Below are 23165 nucleotides of genomic sequence, written 5' to 3'. Positions count from 1 at the left end.
CTACTGTATTTATGATTTTTTTTACAGCGCACATATTTTATAAACATATATTTGTGTTACATATTGGCTACATCCAGTGTTTTTAAAAAAATATATTGTGGCAATGGACCCATGTAAATTTCCTACCAATGTAAATTTATATTTTTAAAAAGAAAAGAAAAGAAAAAAAGAAGAGACACAACAATAATATCTTTCGATGTAGCTGCTATACTCATCTGGAATGGATCACATCCACTGAAAAGGACATGAGCCGAGCGGTCTGCCGTTGCTATAGAAACCTCAAAAGGATATTCTATTTGCGAATGTGGTGCAAATACTCCACGATATAGCCTAGCCTACCTATAACTTCGATATTTCGAAATCATGTTCTGAATCCTCTACAATGTGTAAGCAATAGGTTATGCAAGTACAATAGGTCTACCCTCCTGACCTATTTTATGCATTTTATGGGTTTACTCAAACGACTTTTTTTCTTTTTTTTGAGTGGGATTATATGACCTTAAAAATAAAAGTTCCAAAAAGGGGGTTTTCGCACTGATGCCATTGAAGAACCAATGTTTGTTCCCTAAAGAACCTTTCAGTGACAAAACATTTTTTTTCTTTGTGATGAACATTTTAATAATCTAAAGAACCCTTTTCCCGTATAAAGAGCCTCTTGTGCAATAGAAAGGTTATGGATGTTTAAGGTCCTTCATGGAACTAGCCAACATATGACAGAATAGGCTAAATAACCTTTATTTTAAGAGTGTGGAATATGACTGCTTTTAGGCTAGACTATGTATAGGCCCTGGGTTAGATAGATCCCGCTGAGCCACTTTCTAGGCTAATTCTCATCCTGAGTGCAGTATAGCCTAAATAATGTATTATTTTAAATAAAAGTTGTCTCAACTGTAAGGGCACCGGTTAAACGCTCCAACTAGCGCCTCCAAACGTTTCAGGAATAACAATGTTCGGCTCTAGGCTATATGATCTCTAGGCTATATGATAAATGAAATCAAACGGTCATTCAAATTCACTGGTTATCTTTATTAGCGACGTCAGTGAAGCTTCGCCTGAATTTGTATGATTGGTTCGAGATGGGAACTGAGCAGGGTTGCGTTTCTCAAAAGCATCGTGAACTAAATTGGTAACAATGCCATTTGGTGGCAATGGTTCAACGATATACGTAGGTTTACTTATGATTTTTGGAAACGCAAGCCAGGCTGTGGAACTAGAAGACGCACGCGCAAATAGCATGGGTGTCAGAATGCGTTTCAAGTCTGAGAATTCATATCGATTATCCATGTCAATGTAAATAAAACCAGATACCATAGCAGCATAGTTATTTTAAAGTGATTTATATTATTAAACATCTGACTTAAACACTCCTTTAAGTCGTTAATACAAATAGGCATTTAGCCATATAATACAAACGAATAAACTAGACTTTTCCGTAGGCTATAGGCAATAAAACTTGGCTTTCTGGCTTCCATTTGAGGAATTTCAAGCTCAGAAAGCATATTCAACATAATGTCTTCAGGATTTTTCATAATTTACCAATAAGTTGTAGCCTACCCAATTAATTTTCCCGTTTTATTCACACAACACCAATCCAATGGAATCTACAAACACCTGGCGACTTTCTATGTTTATTGATCTGCTAGTTGGTTGGACCACTAGATGGCAGTATTTCATTTTCCACCTAGACAAGCTCATCCATTCCTACCCTGTCTCCCATTAAACAAGTGCCACATGCCTATCTTTTGCTATTGTGGATCTACCATTTATTATTATAACTTAGAATTCTGAGCTTCCTGTCATGATCCTTCTGATTGGAAGGGTTATCAGCTAAGTTCCTTCTTTAGAACAACTACACAATATTCAATGAGTTCCACTCATTGTGATGCCTACAATTCAGCTGACTAATGTGTGTGCTGTGTGATTTTTGAGAAGGGAAGAGACAGAGTGACAGAGAGATATTCTTACTGTATAAAATGCAAATTTTGGGGGAAGTTAAGATTTGATCTTACTCTGAGTATAGAGGCTGAGTCGGCAGTTAGACTTTAGAGAAAAGCCTGGAAAAAAAATACACCATGCCATTTTATTATTCAAATTATGTTAATCAGACAATTCAACTAGTAAAAAAGTCATTAAGAAGAACCTAAGTTACCTTTTTAAAAGTTATTTTTTTGAAATAAAACAAATTATTTTGATATTGTGGGCAGGCCTGTACTCATAATCTACATGCCTGTTTAAAATTATTTTTCAGCATTCTCAACAAAAGATCAGGTCATTTCTAAGATCAGCTTACCATTTATGGCAAATTGCCATCCATACATGGCATTAATACAAACTAAGGCATCTGTCAAAGAACAAAAGCCATGTGTGTAAGTTAAACCTCCTCCCACTCATGAACACATGTAGCCCATGTCTTCCTCTTTGAGTTCTTCTGCACCCTCTCTCTCTGAGTTCCTGTTTAGTGTCAGTAAAGCGCCACAGTCATGCTGAAGACTGCTCCTGTTGTTGCTGCCGTCGTTTCAGCGTCTATGTAGGCTGATGCTGAAGGATGTGGTTACATTTCCATCTCTTTTCATCTTAAGTGCTGGATTACGCTTCGAGGACATCGGTTCCATCTCACTCCGCATGCTGATAAGAGGCAAAGAAATCATGTGAAGAGGCTAACAACTCCAGGTAAGTGATTCTTGTGGTGCATTCCCGTATGATGATGGTTACATCTGAGCTCAATATAGCCTAGGAAAAGAATAAAACTCAGGATAAGTTTAAGTCATTGAACATGAGGTGTGCAGGTGAATTCAAGCATGCTCATGATTTAGTTTAGCTAGCATCAGAAGGGAAACACTTTTTGCATGTACCAGCTCAAATGTTGACAAGTAAAGACCCCCATTGATCCAAGACCCTTTAAATTGAGTTTTTTTAAGACAGAGGACGCTCAGCTGAGGATGTCAGATGGAAACTTTACTATTCACTGATTCTGTGCAGTGAGGCATGCAGGACAGTTGTTCTGAACCGTATACTGTTGAATGATATTCATCTACCTTTATGCATCACAATAATAATGCACATTATAGGCCTGATATGTTACTTTACATGACTCTATTACTCAAACAATGCAGAATTTCAGTGCTTAAACTGCTTTTAAAAAGCAACCTTTTTCTGTCTTCCTCTGTGGTGAACGGTCAGATGTAAAAACAGCAGCTAAGTCTGAGATCTTATCACATTCAAGCAACAAACTTACAGAAATCGTTCCAGTTCTCACAGAAGATTCATTAAGATTATTTGGGGGTGTATATGACATTGAATGACAACATTTGAAAATTTGTAAGATGTAGTCAGACCCACAAGTAAAGCTAATGTTTCAGCCCTTTAGATGAATGTGCTTTGGATTCTGTTAGAGACTGATACACTGAAGAACTCATAGTATTTGATGCATTCATGTGATGCACTGCACACATATTTTCAAAAAATCATGATCCTCTAAGTTCAAGGGTCTGATATTTATACGCGCAGCTGAATTTTTTTTATTGACGTTACTCATGAAATAATTTTACTTGCAAATTAGTTTTCTATTTAATACTGTTGATAATATTCAAATGATATATTTATTTTCATTGCTGCCATAGCACTCTGAAAGAAAGTTCATAGTCACTCTGCAAGAGCTGGCCTTTAGTGTTTTGGTTGACTACAGCTTTTAAGTAGTGTGATACTTCTCCTTTTCATGCATAAACAGCATCTGATAGAAACCCTAATAATACATACATAAGGACGTTTTTTTTAGGCATTCATGTGCTTGTCCATCAGCAACTTTAGAGACAGGAATTTCAAAATATGTTACTGTTCAGTTTAAACCACAGGAAGGTGGGTTTGGTTCATTTCAACTAACAGATAAATGGATTTTGCATATTTGTAAATGTTTCAGTACAGTACAACAGAAATTACTACAATAAAATAAATAAATAAATAAATACAGAAGTAATTTCTTGTGACAAACACCCACTTGAGTAAAATAACAGGTTCTTCACTTCATAACAGATCGTTGGCCAAGCTTAAATTCCAGTTAAAGGGATAGTTCCCAAAAATGAAAATTCTGTCATCATTTACTCACCCTCAAGTTTTTTCAAACATGTTTGGTTACATTCTTCAAAACAACGTATTTTGTGTTCAGCAGAAGAAAGAAATTCATACAGGTTTGGAAAAACAATGATGACAGAACTTACATCTTTGGGTGGACTGTCAAGATTGGGCCAAAGATTGTGCAACTAGACTGTGGAAATGAAACTGGATGAAAGTTTCAGTGGTGACGATCATCAGTGTGTGTATCATTGCTTTTAAACACTGTGGTCAGCCTGTAAAATGTCACTGGACAAAAACATGTGTGTGCTAAGACTGTAGGGAAGTTATAGAGTAAAGTATTAGTTATATGCATTAGTGTGTGTATATCTATGTACACACTAATACTATATAGTATTATAATAGATAATTACTACACACTAATAGTATATAATAGATAATTATGTATATCCAATGTATTAGTTCTAAAGCAGATTCCCAAAAGCCATATTCAGGCACAGCAATTATATACATGCATTTTTTACATTAGCTTCATTTTATATAGCGCTCTTAACAATATGGACTGTTTCAAAGCAGCTTTACAGTGATAATAGGAAATTAAAGTAAATTAAAGATTGTTTTGGCTTTACAGCAGCTCTAGAATAAAGTTATTGTCCAGCTAAAGTTTGTTTTACACTTGTCTCTGTTTAAATGGCTGCCATAATACATTTTTTTGTCAGCCAGCTCCTCTATGTTCAGAATTCGTTAGGTTTGAGTCATAATTTGAAGTGAAAGTAACTCCTTTACAATCAGACATAGGCGTTGGTTATGTCTGACATGAAAGACATGCTAAAGTTGTTTTATGTTAAACCTCTTCCTGTTTGTATATGCCAGTAGGGTTCATTTCTTTTCAATCAATTTCATATTCCTCACTGTTTTTACCTGTGAACCTGGCATGGACAAAATGTGATCCTTTCCAAATATAGAATGTGCTTTATTTATTCTACATAGTTATATTCCACTGGCACACTTATTTATCCACATCATATACAGAATCAATAAATCAAGCTGCTTATGACTGATTCATATCAGTTATTCATGATAAAAAAACTCAGAACAGAAATTCTGTTCAAACAGACTGCATACAGAACAATAATAGTGCGTAAATTTGAAATATGTACACCACACTCTCAGAAAAAAAGGTGCAAAAGCTGTCACTGTGGCGGTACCTTTTCAAAAGGTACACCTTTGTAAGAGTGCATATTAGTCCCTCAAAGGTACATATTGGTACCAAAAGTGTACATATTAGAACCCTTTTGAAGGGTACTGTCCCAGTGACAGCTTTTGTACCTTTTTTTCTGAGAGTGTACAGTATTACATCTTTAGACGGGCACTTGTAAATTTCACAATATGGGGATGTCCATAATTTTACTTAGTAAAAAGAACATCCATAGGAATAAATAGGTATTCAGATCTTTCTAAAGATGACGTTTTTCATCATCTTTCTGTAATAAAAATAATATATAAAATATATATATAATTTAAAAAAAGATATTAAACATCATATACAGTACACATATGACAGTAGTGGCCAAAAGTGATGTCCAGCCTAGGAAAACTGACATCCTTACCCTGTATTCAAATTATTAAAAATGTGTTAAAGATTTTGTAAGCATATTGCATTTGTGTGTTTGTGTGTGTGATAATGCAATGAAACCTGCCAAATCGTGCTGACATAATTTTTGGTCAGGCTGTCATACAAAAAAATTCTGAACACATGCAAAAACAAGAGAGAACCAGCAATATTTTAATACCTGATTATGTTATTATAATTTTTTTCCTAGATTTTTTTTCTGTAACTGTAATTTACCCCATTGTTTTCTCAAATAATTATATCAGATAAATACCTGTATATATTTATATTTTATGAGGGAAGAACAATATATATATATAATACTTGCCTCGTATTTTGATGGTTTTATCAAACTTGTAGGGTCATTAGAAAAGAAAAAAAAAAAAACAATGGCCATCACTTTTGCCCACTACTGTACACACAATGTCTAAAAAATATTCAAAGGGTTTCATATGCAAAGCAGCAAAAACTAAACAATGTAGAAAGTGTTATTACTAAGCAAAATTCTATTTTAATTTACAAATTTAGACATTTTTTTTCCCCACAACGAATTTGCTTGTTTCCTTGTTTTATACAGCACACTACCCCTCAGTTCACTGTTCAATACAACATGCACTCAAACTGAGGTGAGTGTAAAGTTCCCGCAGGTACCGATAGAGGCTAAAAAGGAAAGAATAGAGTTCCTCATTTCCGCCTCGACAGGAGCAAATCAGCATCCTGGTTCTGGTAAATATTGCTGTGCGATAGATCCCCTGCATCCTAATGCATCTGCTCAACCGGGCCACTGTGTCGGCGGCAGCATATAAAAAGGAAGCACTTACCGTTGAATGTTGTCACCATTGTTTGACTGCTGTTATTTCCTAAAACGATCACGGCAGGGGGAGATTGGCCTTATTGTTGTGGGAGGGAGGGATGTGGATGAGAAGACTCTAGGCTCACAGGAGAAGGCGCATTGGGGATATTGGTCCCCATCAATCAGAGACTCCACACAATGAGCGTCGACCCCCTCGCGGTGTGGGAGTCTATCATAGCGGCCGATCGCACCACAACAATGGAATAACACCTGTTTCCTCGGCTAAGCTCGGGAGCAACCTTCCTGTACAGGGCTGTTGGAAATATGATCAAGAGAAGGAGCTAGCTGAGATGAACCTTCATTCTGGGTCACAGTGGGAACGTGAATCAGTTAAGATGAAGAGAGCATCTCATCAGACATGCTGTCAGGATTTGAGGTTATCTTAAATATGGAATTTAGTGTCCAGTGTTCGTACTGTCCCCGTTTCATAATGCGCATCTGTTTACAAGTCTCAAAAGGTTGTAGTGTATGTTGTATTGTGTTGTTTTGTTCACTCAAATAATGCTGGGTAAAATGGCTAAAACTGAATTTCATTCTGTTTTTAGAATTAAAACATCCACATTTTGAACACACCTTTGCTGACTCAGGATAATTTACTTCAAGCAAAGGCCCTACATTTCACTAATTCTGTTCATAGTCTCCGCAACTCAAATGCCTCTTTGCTTCACATAGGAAGTTTGCTGGGATTGTGTTTGTGTTGCCCAGATGAAATCATCCTCTCACAGAAGAGGATGTGAACACATCCTTTTACGTGTAAACAAGGTCACTTCCACATTTTCAGAGGTTGCAAAACGAACAAAGGCCTATAGGCATCTGACTGACTGATGGCTGCTGGTCACTTGTTTGCACCAGTTTGATCTTTTATTATGCTACTTTTCAGAGCAACGATGTATAAATTATCTTGAACAGTGCTTCTCAACCTGGGGGCCCTCAGCAAACTAATAAAGGGGCGGCATGATTAATATACATTAATAAATGATTATTAATATATTAAATATTATATCTAATCCCAAATAATATAGGTAACACTTTACAATAAGGTTTCATTTGTTGACATTATTTAATGTTTTAGCTTCCATAAACTAACCGTGAGCAATACATCTGTCACTGTATTTGCTCATCTTTGTTAACGTTAGCTAATATAAATCCAGCTGTTCATTTTTTTTTTCATGTTACTTCACAGTGCATTAACTAATATTAACCAATACAACTTTTTATTTTAATAATGTATTAGTAAATGCTGAAATTAACATGAACAAAGATTAATAAATGCTGTAGAAGTGCAATTCATTATTATCTAATGTTATCTGCGAAAAATTTCTTGTAAAGTGTTACCATAACTCATATAATCTGAATTAAAATGCTAAAAACTGATTAAATCAAGATGTAAACTGATATCATGTTTCTTCTTTCCTCTCAGGAACTGGTTTCCAGTGAAAACAGTTTTTGAAACTTCCTGAAGTCACAGAATGAATCATACACTTTAAAAAATAGTGTTGGTTCAGCAACAACAAATAATTAACGCAACAGTTTGCATTTTTTTTTTGAGTTATGACAACTTTGAGTAAATTTACATTCAACCAACAATCTACATTGATTTAGAGGAACAATCAAGACAATTTCATTGCTACTACAGCCTAATTTAAAAAAAAGGCCAATTAACGGAAGAAATTTGAGTCTAAATTACAGACGATATTAAATGCACGTAAGATTGTTGGATTAAATATCCAAAAAACACTAGAACAATGTTATATATTTTGTTGATTTGTGTACTTATATTATCCTAAATGTTTCCAAGAATGTTTAAAAATAATCGGTTTTAACCAGGACAGACCGTGTCTGTGCGTCGCCTATCAGTGACATCGTAACCGAGTTACCCTCGATTTCGGGTTTTATTTTGTTGGGAAACCATGGAAACACCAAAGACGCTTTACTATATTATGTGTTTTATTAGACAGATGAGCAACTGTTTGGATACAGTACATTCCTCAACAGAAAACTAATCATTGTTATATAGCTAAACTCAGATAGTCTTTTTGTTTAAATCTTGTTTTCTTGATTTATTGTGAGTACCATTTTTACCACCTAATATCGATCTAGCTCTCTGCAATGTCTAATATAGTCGCCGCTGCGCGAACACACAGAGTAGTATTGTAACAACTTTCAACACACTCAAATGTATCTAATATGATAAAACAGCGCTGTGTTACCCCACAAAAACGCATGACCGGAAGAGGCGAAGCGGTCGGCGGCATAATAAAAGCTCCACTGGTGCTCTACAAGCTGTGTGTCGTGCTTGTCTCTCATTAGCTCCAGCGGCCTCATTCTGCTCCAACGGCTTTCGTAACGTTAATAAATCTTTAATACATTACCAGTCATCCATGAATATGATTTCTGCCCGAGTCCCGTCGTATTCTCCACTGGCTGTAGAGATGAAGACAACAACTTCCATGAGTCCACGAAATCAAAGCATCATCAAGCTATGGCTTTTTTTTTTTTTTGAATAAGCGACCCCTAGCAGTGACAAATTACATAGTGTGCCTTTAAGTTGTTGTAATGATTAACATTATTATGTCAACAGAACTCTACAAAGTAATATTTGCAACTTAAAATGTTTAATTAAAACAATAAATTATAGTTTTTTAACTTGCAACCATGCATTTATTTAAGTTGTGGTAACCGGTCCCCTGAATTACTTTTTAGAGTGATACTTTTAATAAATCAATACCACCTTCTGTTCATAAAAAAGTTTGAAAAAAAGCGGATTTGTATTTGTTTAATTACAGCAGAAATAACAATATCTTTGCCTATATAGTGGAGAATATTGTGATAGTGGGGATCTTTGAGTCAAAAAGTTTGAGCACTGAAATAGATGAAAAACATGTTGAAGACATATTAAGAAAGTGGTCAATGGCTACCGTCAACTGTCTGGTTACCAGCATTCTTCAAAATATCTTCCTTTTTGTTCAGCAGAAGAAAGAAATTCATACAGGTTTTAAACAACTTGAGGGTGCAACTTATGTCAGGATTTTCATTTTTGGGTGAACCATCCCTTTAAAGTTTTGTCAGTCAAAAATGCAATGGAGCCCGTCCTCTCAAATTCTAGTCTTGTGTTTGACTCCATCTTAAGTCTAAGTCAAGGCTGAGTATGTGTAACAGAATGTGTAACAAGATCAAAGACGTTTTAACAGGGTGGGTTTAACTTAGACATTAGAAATTATTTGATACAGGAATTCAATTCCTATTATACATGACCTGGACCATATGTCTCTGTGTACAAATATAAATGTTTTACAACAATTAGCAATCAGTTGGAAAAATCCACATTTCACATCTGGGTTGTAATCTAATTTGCACCTGGCACCTGTTAATAAAGGTGCAACTTTCTGTAAAATTAGTCAATGAAATATCAATCAAATACAAACAAAGCTTTTTGTTCACCGTTATAATGTAAAAGGCAATCATAAGTTCAGTGATGAATGAGTTCCTTCCGGTAAGGATGTAATAGAGCTCCAAAAGGTCATTAAGGCCATATCAAGCTGTTCCCACTATTGCTTGCAGCCCTATTGTTGTGCTTGACAACAAGTGACTTGCAACAATAACAGATTGCCTTAAATAACCTCAAATCAGAGATCAGTTACTATAACTGCTTTAGGTTTCGTTTTCATCTTGGAAACCTGTTATATGCATGGGGAGTTCTCTTAAGTTTTCTTAAGTTGCTTAATGACTGACAAACCTACTCTTGATTTCTCTTGAGCTAACACCAGCAAATTCCCCCAGCAGTGACCACAAACATATTATGAGATATATATATATATATATATATATATATATATATATATATATATATATATATATATATATATATATATATATATATATATATATATATGGATTTCTGTTGCATAATGATTGAATTTTGCAGCTATGGACAAACTCAACATCTACATCCTGTGTTTTATTAGATCAGAAAAAGCCCCTGACATCAGATAGGAAATCAGCTTAATCTATTTTCAACACTGTTCTGCTTTTCTTAAATTGACATACTGTCATATGTGATGCTTTGACCTTCAGTAGTTTTAACACAAACTGCATATGGAGTTATTAAACCTTAAATTAAAATTAGCTATTATATGAATTATATAGCCTACTAGTGCAAAGTGCACGTTCAAAATCAGTTTTTGCACTTCGTATTGCGTAGCTATAAAAGCGGGTAAATCTATAAAAACCTGCCAAAGCGGGTTTTATATAAAATATGTATGTGATTGTGAACAGTAACTTTTATTGTAGACAAGACCAGACACCGTCGGGTCTAAATCATACTGAAAACACCTTCGCCTGCAGGGAAGGTACCTCCATATTATAAAACTTCATAAATGTGGAAGGCGAGGACCAGCCGGGCGCATCACAAATATCTTAAATGGGAAAGCCAGAGGACCAAGCCCATGATGAGGCCATGCCTCTAGTCGAATGAGCCTTGATACCTATAGGGCAAACCTGACCCACTGAAGTATAAGCCATGGAAATGACATCCACTATACAACTAGACAGTTTTTGCTAAGTGACTGGATTACCCTTAGATCGGCCACCAAAGCATACAAAGAGATGTTCCGAAAGTCTAAAAGACGCGGAACGCTCCAGATAGATTCTCAGGGCTCTGACAGGGCAGAGAAGATTAACCTCCCCATCCTCTCCAGAAGGGGGAAGGGCTAATAGAGTAATAACCTGTGCTATGAACGGCGTTGAGAGCACTTTGGGCAAATAACCATGTCTGGGTTTGAGGATGACTCTGGAGTCACCTGGTCCAAATTCCAAACACAAAGGGCTCACTGAGAGAGCCTGCAGATCTCCCACTCGCTTGATAGATGCTAGTGCCAACAGGAGAGCAGTCTTTAGCGAGAGAGGTTTAAGATCAACCGACTGGAGCAGTTCAAAAGGCGGACCCTTCAGAGCCCCTTAAGAAACCGTACCACCAGGTTGTTTCTACCCAGTGATTGGCCATCCACCAGAGCATGATGCGCTGAAATGGCTGCCACATACACTTTGAGCGTGGACGGGGATCGGCCCGCGTCCAACAACTCCTGTAGGAAGGAGAGTATCACAGATACCTCGCGTGACTCTGGATCAAAAGATTTTTTCGAGCACCAGCTGGAAAAACCTAACCACTTCAAAGCATAAAGGCGCCTAGTAGACGGGGCCCTAGCCTCAGAAAAAAGTATTTAAGACCTTCTCAGGAAGGTCCCTGGGTACCCGTTTAGGGGCCATACGTGGAGGGCCCATAAGTCGGGTCAAGGATGCCATATTGACCCGTTGGCCTGTGTGAGGAGGTCCTAACTCATTGGAACAGGCCAGGGGGTCCTGTCCGATAACTGAACCAGCTCCGGAAACCAGGGCCTGGATTTCCAGAGGGGTGCCACCAGGAGGACTGGGCATCCGCTCTCCCTGACACGCTTGATGACTTGTGGAATCATCGAGACGGGGGGAAAAGAATAAAGTGGGCGGTTGGGCCAGAGATGGGCCAGCGCGTCCCTGTTCTTCGAGAAGAACACTGCACAGTGGGTGTTGGTTCTCGAGGCAAAAAGGTCGACTTCGGCCTTGCCGAACACACTCCATATCAGACCGTCTGTGAGTTCAGGGACCACTCGCCTAGCGGTGTGTTGTCCTGCGAGAGCATATCCGCACCCGAATTCTGAATGCCAGGGATGTGCATTGCTCTCAGAGAACTCAGATTTGGTCTGTGCCTATAAGAGGAGGTTGACGTGTTGTCCGTGCGGACCAAGACGTGGTGACCTTTGAGGTTTGACAGAAATGTCTTCAGGGCTAAAACAACCACTTTCATATCCAGACCTGAGGCTGGAGGCAGGCTTGCCCTCGTGCAGCGCTCCCAAACCCAGGTTGGATGCGTGTACTCCCATGGCCACACCCTCGTGGTACCAATCCTGAGCCCGCCAGGGAATCAGGGTCCTTAAACAACCGTGAGTCACCATGATGCGCAGGCTGCCTGACTGCCATGCATGGGTTGGCATACGGCGTTTCAGCCAGTGCTGCAGTGGGAGCATGCGCAGTAATCCCAAACAGAGTACTGGTGATGCTGCTGCCATGAGACTGAGAAGTTTCTGAAATCTCTTTAGGGGTGCTCGCCCGCGCGGCCTGAATGAGGCAGCCAGTGTTCGCACAGAGAGCGTGCGCTCTCGTGTGAGCCGCGCTGTCATCATCACAGAGTCTAAATCTGTGCCCAGAAAGACCACGCTCTGGCTTGGGGTCAGTTTGCTCTTGGTAACATTGATTTTGAGACCCAGACATTCCAAATGGCCGAGAATCAAATCCCTGTGAGCTAGTAGCTCGGTTCTCGACTGTGGTAGCACCAGCCAGTCATCGAGATAATTTAGCAGTCGCACTCCCTGATGTCTCAGGGGAGAAAGCGCTGCATCCATACACTTTGTGAATGTACGGTGGGCTAGCGACAGACCGAACGGTAGAACAGTGTATTGATAAACCTGACCCTCGAAGGCGAATCTCAAGAATGGCCTGTGACGAGAGTTTATATGAATGTGAAAATATGCATCTTTCAGATCCAGTGTAAAAAAACAATCCCCAGGGCGAACTTGCGCGAGGATGTGTTTGATAGTTAACATTTTGAAAGGCCGTTTCATGAGAGCCTTGTTCAAATGTCTCAAATCTAGTATGGGTCTGAGACCGCACGTCTTTTTTCGGAACTAGAAAATAACGGCTGTAGAAACCCGAATGCTTTAGCGCGGGGGGACTAGCTCTATCGCCCCTTTTGCTAACAGATTCTGTATTTCGGCGTGAAGCACGTGATCTCTCTATAACCGCCTGAAATTTTTTGGGGTCTGTGAGTGAATTGGAGCGAGTAGCCTCGATTTCAAGTGTTTATGATCCAACTCGACACACCGTGAATGGCTTGCCAGGCCAGCACCCATGTGGCTAGGGATTGACAGACTGATTGGGACGGGCCGCCTAAGATAGGGGGACCTGATACCCTTAAATTGTGATTTGTGCACATACTGAGTGTTGGGCTGAATGTACAGGCTTTGCCTGTGGAAAAGTCAGTGTAATGACAGGAAGGTGGTGGCCTAGTAAAGGGGGACCATGAACCCGTGTGTTGTGATTGTGAAACATACTATTTTTGTGCTTTATTTGGGTTGCCGTGAAAACGGCGTTTGTTTGTAGAGGCACGCTTACTGCTGCGGGCCTGTTTACAATAGTACAAACCCCAGCCGTCTGAACTGAATAGGGAGCCGTGGGAAGTTTCGCGGGTCTTTTTGAGGGTGCTCCGCTAGGCGAGACACGTGCCCTCTCTTTTCATCCTTGGTGCTAGGATGACTTCGGCTCAGCATCCAACAAGACGCTGGTTCGCTGGATGCTGGACGCTGGTGAGAGACCTGCTTCGCTGGTTTGGCTGGATGAGTCGAGGGCTTGGTGGGCTTGAACCTACTTGACGCGGAGCTCGAACGCTTCGTCAAAAAGTGTTGCATAGCTTGGGATGCCTTTTGTGCCTCAGTGTACGTCTCGGAGATACCCTTGACGCCGGGCCGAAGAGGCCGGAGCTGGATACAGGGGCGTTGACTAACTTCGATGCTCTCAGGCTGCCGTTGGCAGCGGCGCTTCTTCTTCCTCAGCCGAAGTAAGGCTGGAAAGGGAAGCGCGGCTGAAACGGCGTAGCCGTCTCGAGAGAGAGAGAGAGCTAGCCGAGTTCGCTGGACGGAGATGGGCATACTCGCACAGGCCGAGCATCCACCAGCAGAGAGTGCATTCTCGGCCTCGTGCAGCTTGGATCCGCACGTGGCACAGGATGAGAGAGGCATTTGAAACAACGCCTCAAACACTCAATGAATATAGCGTCGTCGCCGGATAGCCACAGGTGAATGGCATCAGGAGAAAACGACCAAAGGCGTAGTCCACTGAAAGGGTGCTCGCTCAGGCTGAAGGGCTTGTTCAAAGGCGAAGGCTCAGTAAAAGCTTCACGAGTTCACACTTACAAATGATCAGAGAATAAATGGTTATGCGTATTTGGCGTGCTGTCCGGGGGGAGGGCTCCGAGCTCGGAAATTGGGCCCGAACCCAGAGGACCCCCCCGTATCTCTGTTTAGGAAGATAACTAGGCAAGTGTGAGGAGATGGGGTGGTGGAGGGATGCTGAAAACTGTCGAGGAATATGGGTGAGTCGACTGAGTATATTTATAGGCTTTACTCGTGCTGATTGAGTGGACCTGTTGATTACTGATTGCTGACAGCAGGCTGGAATGACTTGATTGTTTGATCATTAGAACGTGTTCCTCCCGAACCTTGTTAATAAAACATCAATTAGAGACGTGGTGTTGTCGCTGAAGGAGTGAAATCTGCTATTATGGTGCTTTTCGGGGTCTAAAATAGGTTAAGGCCGCGCCCCTTGGCTGGCTCTGACGTGTGTGGCTTAATGCTAGCTCATTGGCGCACACGTCAGAGGCGCCTACGCCATTGGATGTGCAGTTGCACAGCGCAAACAATGAGCGAAACAGACGCTCTCTGTGCTGGTTGTGCGAGTGCAAATGCGTTTTACATTATAGGCTTCAGTAATCGAGGAAAAGGAGTTTCCGCCACTGCGTATAGCTACGCAATACGAAGTGACCGTTCGAAAGGGAACGCTACTTAAGCTCCGCTGCTTTCTTCGACCCTTTCTGTCTCTGAGAGGGGGAGTGGCCAGCGGCTAGAGCGGCAAAAGCCAATGTGTGCTTCTTTAAAGATATATTTAAAGATATATTTTGCATTTCTAATCCAAACAACGTCAAACTTGGCACTTACTCGTGCCCGTAGCAAGACACCTGTGTCAAGTTTGAAATCCATCGGACTAACGGTTCGAGAGATATGCGAATAACAGACACACAGACAGACAGACAGATACACACACACACACACACACACACACACACACACACACACACACACACAAGACAGAAAGACGTTCCTGTAATTTATAGATAGATAGATAGATAGATAGATAGATAGATAGATAGATAGATAGATAGATTTTATTAGCCTATTTTATTTGAACATTTTCGTAAAGCTTCTTTGAAATCATCAACCCGTAAAACATTGTATCCATCATTCAAACTTGATTTAAATCCATCACAGTTTAAACACAAAATAAAACAAACATTGTGATTATGTACATCATGAAGAATTATCTAAAATAATCTCACTATTTCGTAATGTTATTTATTTTAGACATAGGTTCCCTTGTAAAATAAAACAAACTTTGCACACAGCTCGTGGGCTATATAGGCTATTGTGCGGCGAGCTTCTCGGTTTATGCAAATCCACTTTATGACGCATGACGCTCAATGGGCCACAAGCTTTGTGTGTTAATGCAACGTGAATGATGTTTGGTGAGTGATGAGTCCTGTAGATATGCTAGACAAGTGTTTACAAGCAGCTAAGTGAAGAAAAAAGCGTTACTCTAGTTTATCATCTAAAAATATTGGTGGTTTGAGCTTTGAGTTTAATGACTCAGAGTTAATATCTCTTTGAATGTTTGCCTATGGTTTGGGGGATTTTTTGTTTTGACATTGGGGAAGTTTTCTCTGAAGTAAAAATACAGCTGGTGTCTAATATGAGCCTGAGCCAAACGTACATTCAAGTTGATGTTCTAATATAATGACCTAAAAACCTTAATTTGTATATTAAAAACGATCCACGTAAACGTATGCATTAGCTACAACTCGAGTCTGTTCACATACAGCGCGTTTTTTTTGCGTTTAAAAACAGGAGAATAAGAAGTAGAATTAAAAAAATGAAAGTTTATTTAAGTTTAACTTAAAAAGAGCTCGTTTTTTTACGCGAAGGCAAAAGTCCAACGCGTGAGTGTAGCTGTGTTACAGACAGTGGGAAAGCAGCGCAGTGGAATGGATAAAGGGATAGTTCTGTCATAATTTACTCACTCTCAGGTTGTTCCAAACCTGTATACATTTCTTTGTTCTGTTGTAGGCTAGGCTACACAAAGGAAGATATTTATAAGAATGTTGGAGACTGAACAGTTCTGGGGCACAATTGACTTCCATAGCAGTGTTGGTCCTATGGGAGTCAATGGTGCCCCAAAAGCGGCCTGGTTACAATCTTTTTTCAAAATATCTTCCTTCATGTTCAGCAGAATTTATACAGGGAATGAAATTAAATATAACAGGTTTGGAACAACTTTAGGGTGAGTAAATGATGACAGAATTTTCATTTTTTGGGTGAACTATCTCTGTAATATTTGTAAGTATTCTATCTATATCTCTGTCACAGCTGCACTCTAAAAACTGCCAATGAAGTTTAAACATTTAGCTTAACTAGTCAAGTTATTGTGAATTTTAAACTTTCATTGGTCACTGACTCACTGGGAGAAAAAAAAATCATCATATGCGGTTCTTTGCATTTAAGGAAATTAGTCTGGTGGAAGAGAAATATATTTGTCATGTTTTAATGTCATTACTTTACTCTACTTCAGCTCAATTGGGTAATTTTTTCTCTCATAAAAGGATTATATGGATTTCAAAACTTGCATTTGTAGCCTATATCTGTGCATGATCTGTATTTCATTCGACAGAATGAGGTTTTTCTACTATTTTTGAACTAGGCATTGTTTATTATCCTGTGACCGGTTTCATAAACTTCTAAGACTTGTCTTACAAGTAGTCATCTCATTTTTTTCTTCAAGACTGGTCAATTTTTTAAAAGCTCTTTACACAAAAAGGTAGATTGGTCTCATTAGAATCTGAAAAGAGCGAGCCCTAATTAATTGCTAGTTGGTCAGACTAGTTCTTAACACAGTCTTAACTTAGTGGCTATGTTTATGCAACTGGTCTGTTCCCAGGCAACATACTAGTGTTGTTTATTGCTACAGTAGATGGCAGATGCCATACCTCTAACAGTAAACATCAGGAACTTTAAATGTTTTCAGGAAGAAAAACAAACCGTAGGCAATCCCCGTAATAATCCCTAAACACGATAGTTCTCTTGAAATTCTCTGTCACCGGGTTGAACATTTTCCTAAACCTCAATATCATTTACAGACATGCAAAGGATGCTGTGTGTTTACTTCCCTGAAAAAGACACATGCATGTGTTTGTCTATGCAGATATCATTATCTGGAATGACAGATATTTTATTACACATGCTGCTACTTGTTCCAGGTTTGACAAGCTGTGTTATTGGCTGTACAGTAGAGCCAGACAGAAACCTAAAGCATAAAAGCGTAACATTGTTCTTTGACTGATCTGATTGAAATTCTTCCATGGACATAAGGAAGCTGTTCAACTGTATTATGTAATATTTTCTTCGTATTGTATTTACAGATCAGATATAGGAGGCAATGTTTTGCAGCTTCCTTTATATGACTTTAGTTCTTATGCTTCTTTATAGTAACAGTCAAAATGCAGCACACCTCGTGCACAGAGGACCGGATCCAGCACGCTCTGGAGAGATGCCTGGATGGACTCCGGCCATCAGAAAGCCTGGCTCAATCCTGGAACGGTAAGGCCACCCCACTTACCCTCTGCTGCTGATGGTGATGGGTCGCTGTTGGTTGACATCACTGGTTCTCATTTCTTTTTTTTTACTTCTGTTTTGTAGAGTTTACATGCGTGTTCTTCCTTTCTCATTTTTTCTCATTTGGTTTCAATTGAGCTTATTTCACTGATAGGGATATATGCATTATTTGGCATTTGGGTTGGCCTGCTGGCTAACTGTAAATTGGCTTCTCAGTGTTAATTCATTCAAATAATTCAGTGAGACAACAATCTTTTTCTTTTTTTGTCTTCACCTAATAATTTATTCAAAAATTCATATATTCAGTACATGCATATTGTGAAAAATACATCTCTTCTATGATGGACATGTTTTGAATTTTTTTAATGAAATTTTTGTTTTGATATTTTTGGGGGGAGCATAGAGTACAAAAAAATAGACAATTAGATCTACTCTTACGATTATCCTGATATTATAATGAAAGAAAAAAAGCCTAATTAAAATAATGGAATTCTTGAAAAGAAAACCTCATTAAGTAGTTGGGCAAAATTATTTATTTATATATATATATATATATATATATATATATAAATATCACCATGTCATTGATTATTCATATTTTTTTCCATCAAATCAGTGGTGCAACCAAGTAATATGAGGCAGCCAACATTCAGAAACAAAACTAAACAGGAAATAATATTATAGAGAGAGGACCCCTCCAGATCACCATGCCTTTGTGTCAAGAAATCTTTTAAAATATCATATAAAGAACATATACAGTGCCTCGCATAAGTGAATAAACAAATCATCTTTTGGAAATTGTTCTTAATGCCTTCATTAAAAAAATTAGGAAAAATCCAACATTTAAGGACACCAGTTTTCTTTGTGAATGAATAATGTATCGTAAATAAATAAATGTTCTTCCTTAAAATACAGGGTGCATGAGTCAGGACACCCCTATGTTAAATTCCCATAGAGACAGGCAGATTTTTATTTTTAAAGGCCAGTTGTTTCATGGATCCAGGATAATATGCATCCTGATAAAGTTCCCTTTGCCTTTGGAATTAAAAAAGCCCCAAATCATCACATTCCCTTCACCATACCTAGAGATTGTCATGGTTTTATTTCAGTTAGCCTAATAGCTGGTTTGATTTGCATTGAGAGATGATCTTATGGAAAGTACCCCTTGCCAATCTCTAGGTTATACAGGAATACTATTCATTCACAAAGAAAATTGGTGTCCTTAAAGATTGGATTTTTCCTCATTTATTTAATTAAGGCATTAAGATCAATTTACAAAAGATGATTTTTTTATTCCTCTTTTTAGTCAACTTTAGCATGAGTGTGTTCACTTATGCTAAGCACTGTATGATAACATATTTTCCTTGCTTGATCATAAAAGGGTCCACTTTTATGATAAAGCAAGGAAAATGTTACGTCCCGCACCTGCACCTGATTGTAGCATTTAATTGTGTGAACAAAACAAAAAACACTACTTTTCCACTATAAAAGCAGTTTTTAACTAAATGGCCTCAAAGATGGCATATCGGTAATACACAGCTGTGATATACTAACATATTGGGAGTGTTGAATTAGGCCTGATTTGTTTTTATTTGTCTGTTTTGCAAAGGGCATGAATAGAATCTTTATTAGTTGTGTATTTGCCTTGGCTGGTGTTTTTATATACCAGGAAACTGTTTTTTGTATTAAGAAAAATAAAAAAATAACACCCATCACATGTACTGATAAACGTTCTTATAATATTGTTTGTGTAAAATGTTCTGCGTAGTGTGACACTGTTGATAGATTCAGAAATAAGATGTTATTCTAAGAGTCTGTTCTAAAGGAAATGTATTATTTTACACCTTCACCTTTATCAGTTTTTAACTGAATGGCCTCAGAGATGGCATAATACACAGCTGTGATATACTAACATATTGGGAGTTGAATTAGTCCTGATTTGTTTTTATTTCTCTGTTTTGCAAAGGGCATGAATAGAATCTTTATTAGTTGTGTATTTGTTTTGGTTGGTGTTTTAATGAGCCAGGAAACAGTTTTTTTGTATTAAGACAAAAAAAGATCACACCCGTCACATTTACCGATAAACGTTGTTATAATGTTGTTTGTGTCAAATGTTCTGCATAGTGTGACACTGTTGATAGATTCTGAAAAAAAGATGTTATTCTCAGAGTCTGTTGTAAAGGAAATGTATTATTTGACACCTTCAGTTGGGCAGGAAGCTGAGATGCATTTTGTCCTTCGAATAAAGTAGAATTGGTATCAGTCACTGCAGATCTTTAGGAAAGCTTTGAGTACTCAGCTCTGCATCGTTCATGTTCTAAATATATGAGGCTGTGAGGTTACACACAGTTCTATCACTAAACCAGTATGATCTGTTTACACTGCTGCTCTCAATTTGTTCACCGCAGAGAGTATGTTCTTCTCAGAATTTTAACCAAAACTGCACATCACTGTTTAGAGCAGGGAACCCGTTGACCCTAAACAGCGGAGATTTCAGTATCAGTATCGTGTAATGAACCAGTCCTTTCCTGTCTGATGTGTGTGTTCTTTGTGTTCTTTACATTCATGCTATGAGGGACTTGTTTACTAATATCATCTTCATCTGAAGTGTAAGTCACACATTTGTGCCTGTTTCACAATTAGGGTTCTTATGTGTGCATATCTATGTTTGTGTGTCTGTGCAGCTGGTTGGTGTATGAACCGCTGGAGTCTAGTAGAGCTGTTAAAGAGAGACCCAGAGAACTTTCTCATTCTACTGCAGCAAATTCTCAGAAAAGCCAGAGAGGTGAGTATGCATGTGAACACATAGCTAACTGAACAGAATACTACACCCGCGTAGAGGTGATACTTTCTATCACGTTTGTGTACTGTCTATTTATGCCCTATGTGTTGAGATCTCTATGCCCCCTTGTGGGCTCTGCAGGATGCGACAGATAAGATCTAATCTATTCTAAGAAATTGTTGTTGTTTAAAGTACATTATCAGTCCTTATTCCAAAATGTATTTGTGTCTTAGCCTGATTCACTATGGTAAGCCTATTATAAGTGTTTATTTTTTAGACCTGACATGACGGGTTTCAAAGGAAATTGCATACATAAGTCACGCACCTGCGCGTGTCTCGTCATATCTGTAAATAGAGAAAAGATGCTCCGGCTACTTTGACGTGTATATGGTGTGGGAGTGGCATAGGTTAGTTGTCACAATGAGCGAGACGGTTGACATGGAGCACGCTAAATCTTGAACCTCCGGGTTTTCGGAATCACCCGAAAAACGCAGACAAGAGGAGAGTCTGCTGGCAAAATGATAAAGCGTCAGAACTCGTAATAAAACGAGAATCAACAATGGATTAGCTTTTTGAAAATGGCGAGGGATATTAAAGGGATAGTTCATCCAAAAATTAGTCAATGATTTACTCACCCTCAAGTCATACTAGGTGTGTATTACATTCTTCTTTCAGACGAATACAATCGGAGTTATATTAAAAAATGTCCTGGCTCCTCAAAGCTGTATAATGGCAGTGAATGACCGTTTCTGTTTGGAAAGCCATAAAAGTGCATCTATCCATCATAAAAGTGCTCCACAAAGCTCTGGGGGTTAATAAAGGCATTCTGAAGCTAAGCGATGAGTTTGTGTAAGAAAAATATCCATATTTAAAACTTTATAAAGTAAAATAACTAGGTTCTGGCCAAACGAGCATACGGATTTGACTTAAGTGTAAAGCGCAACTTATGCAAGTAATGCGACGTACTGTTGATATTTATGCTACACCATGAAGCACTACGCTACTTCCGACGTCATAAGTTGTCTAAGTTGAGCTTTAGGCGTAAGTAGACTGCGAATGTTCGTTTGGCCGGAAGCTAGAATTTTACTTTGTAACATGTTAAATATGAATATTTTTCTTACACCAACTCATCGCTTCGCTTGAGAAGGCCTTTATTAACCCCACGGAGCCGTGTGGAGCACTTGTATGATGGATAGATGCACTTTTATGGACTTCAAAACAGAAACTGCCTTTTATCCCTTTAAATATTGTAAAAGCAAGGAGATGGTGTTTTTATTACTCAACAGGTGAGTAAGGTATTTTATTGAACAGATAAATCGCCAAATGCAGTTCATTGTAAATCTGTTGTGAAGGGTCATATTCACCCCCACAGTCATGCAGAGCCGAAGCACGACCAGAAAAATGTTATTCCGCAAAATACATGCAGTTTTGTTTTTTAAACAAAGAGGGCCAAAAGTTACACAGTATATTTATTTATTTAAATGTATTTTAGGTGTATAGATGTGATCAAAAATACAGAGTAAGTTTATGTAAAGGTGGTGATGCTGTATATCTTTCTCTGCTGTTTTAGATTCAACAGGACTGTCATTACGAGCTTGTGGCCCCCTTGGCTCTCATGTTTGAGTCCACACTCCTGCAGGTAAATATAAATATATATATATATATATATATATATATATATATATATATATATATATATATATATATATATATATATATATATACACACACATATACATATAAAAGCAATTCATACATACAGTGACTTAAAAACGTATCTTCTATGAAGGGTTTTTTGTTTTGGTTTTTGGAGGGATAGGTGATACAACTATCCTAATATTCTAATGATAGAAAAAACTTGAACCTTATTCTCTTATCATCTTGGTTGTTTCAAACCTGTACTAATTTATTTCACACAAAAGATGATATTTTGAAGAATGTCAGTAACCAGACAGTTGATGTACCCCACTGACTTCCATAGTAGGAAAAACAATACAATGGGGTCCATCAACTGTTTGGTTACCAACCTTCTTCCAAATATCTTCTTTTGTGTTCAGCAGAAGAAAGAAATTTATACAGGCTTGAAACAACTTGAGGGTGAGTAAATTATGACTGAATTTTCATTTTTAAGTGAATTATTCCTTTAAGTAATTTGGCATAGTCTTTTATTATATTTTATGCTTCACTGCTTATTAATACTAGAATTTTTCAGTCAAAGTCAACTAAGAATTATTATATTAAATTATATGATATTAAATTCTGTGAATCTTAATTTTGTTATTTATGAAAACATTGAAATAAACCAAGTTTAAGGAGTTAAAAAAT

The 23165-nt window shown here is 38.2% G+C and overlaps 1 protein-coding gene across 2 annotated transcripts in view; it reads left to right on the top strand.

The window, feature by feature from the left end:
• The first annotated feature begins 2445 nt into the window (after positions 1–2445).
• pik3r5 (phosphoinositide-3-kinase, regulatory subunit 5) overlaps positions 2446–23165 on the top strand; it is a 43332-nt gene continuing 22612 nt past the window's right edge. The window contains exons 1-4 of one of the 2 annotated variants that reach the window (XM_077198998.1): positions 2446–2670; positions 17933–18043; positions 20743–20843; positions 22411–22479. In XM_077198998.1, the coding sequence (XP_077055113.1) occupies positions 17944–18043; positions 20743–20843; positions 22411–22479 (270 nt within the window). In that variant the 5' untranslated portion in view covers positions 2446–2670; positions 17933–17943. Of the gene's footprint in view, positions 2671–15852; positions 15919–17932; positions 18044–20742; positions 20844–22410; positions 22480–23165 lie in introns of those variants that run through there. The other variant, XM_077198997.1, reaches the window with a different exon arrangement.

The sequence above is a fragment of the Siphateles boraxobius genome, unplaced genomic scaffold, assembly GCF_051911475.1.
Source record: "Siphateles boraxobius isolate OS27281-9 unplaced genomic scaffold, OSU_SipBor_1 41, whole genome shotgun sequence".
NCBI classification, from domain to species: domain Eukaryota; kingdom Metazoa; phylum Chordata; class Actinopteri; order Cypriniformes; family Leuciscidae; genus Siphateles; species Siphateles boraxobius.
Note: the sequence above shows the minus strand (reverse complement) of the source record. Positions and strands in the feature narration are given on the sequence as shown.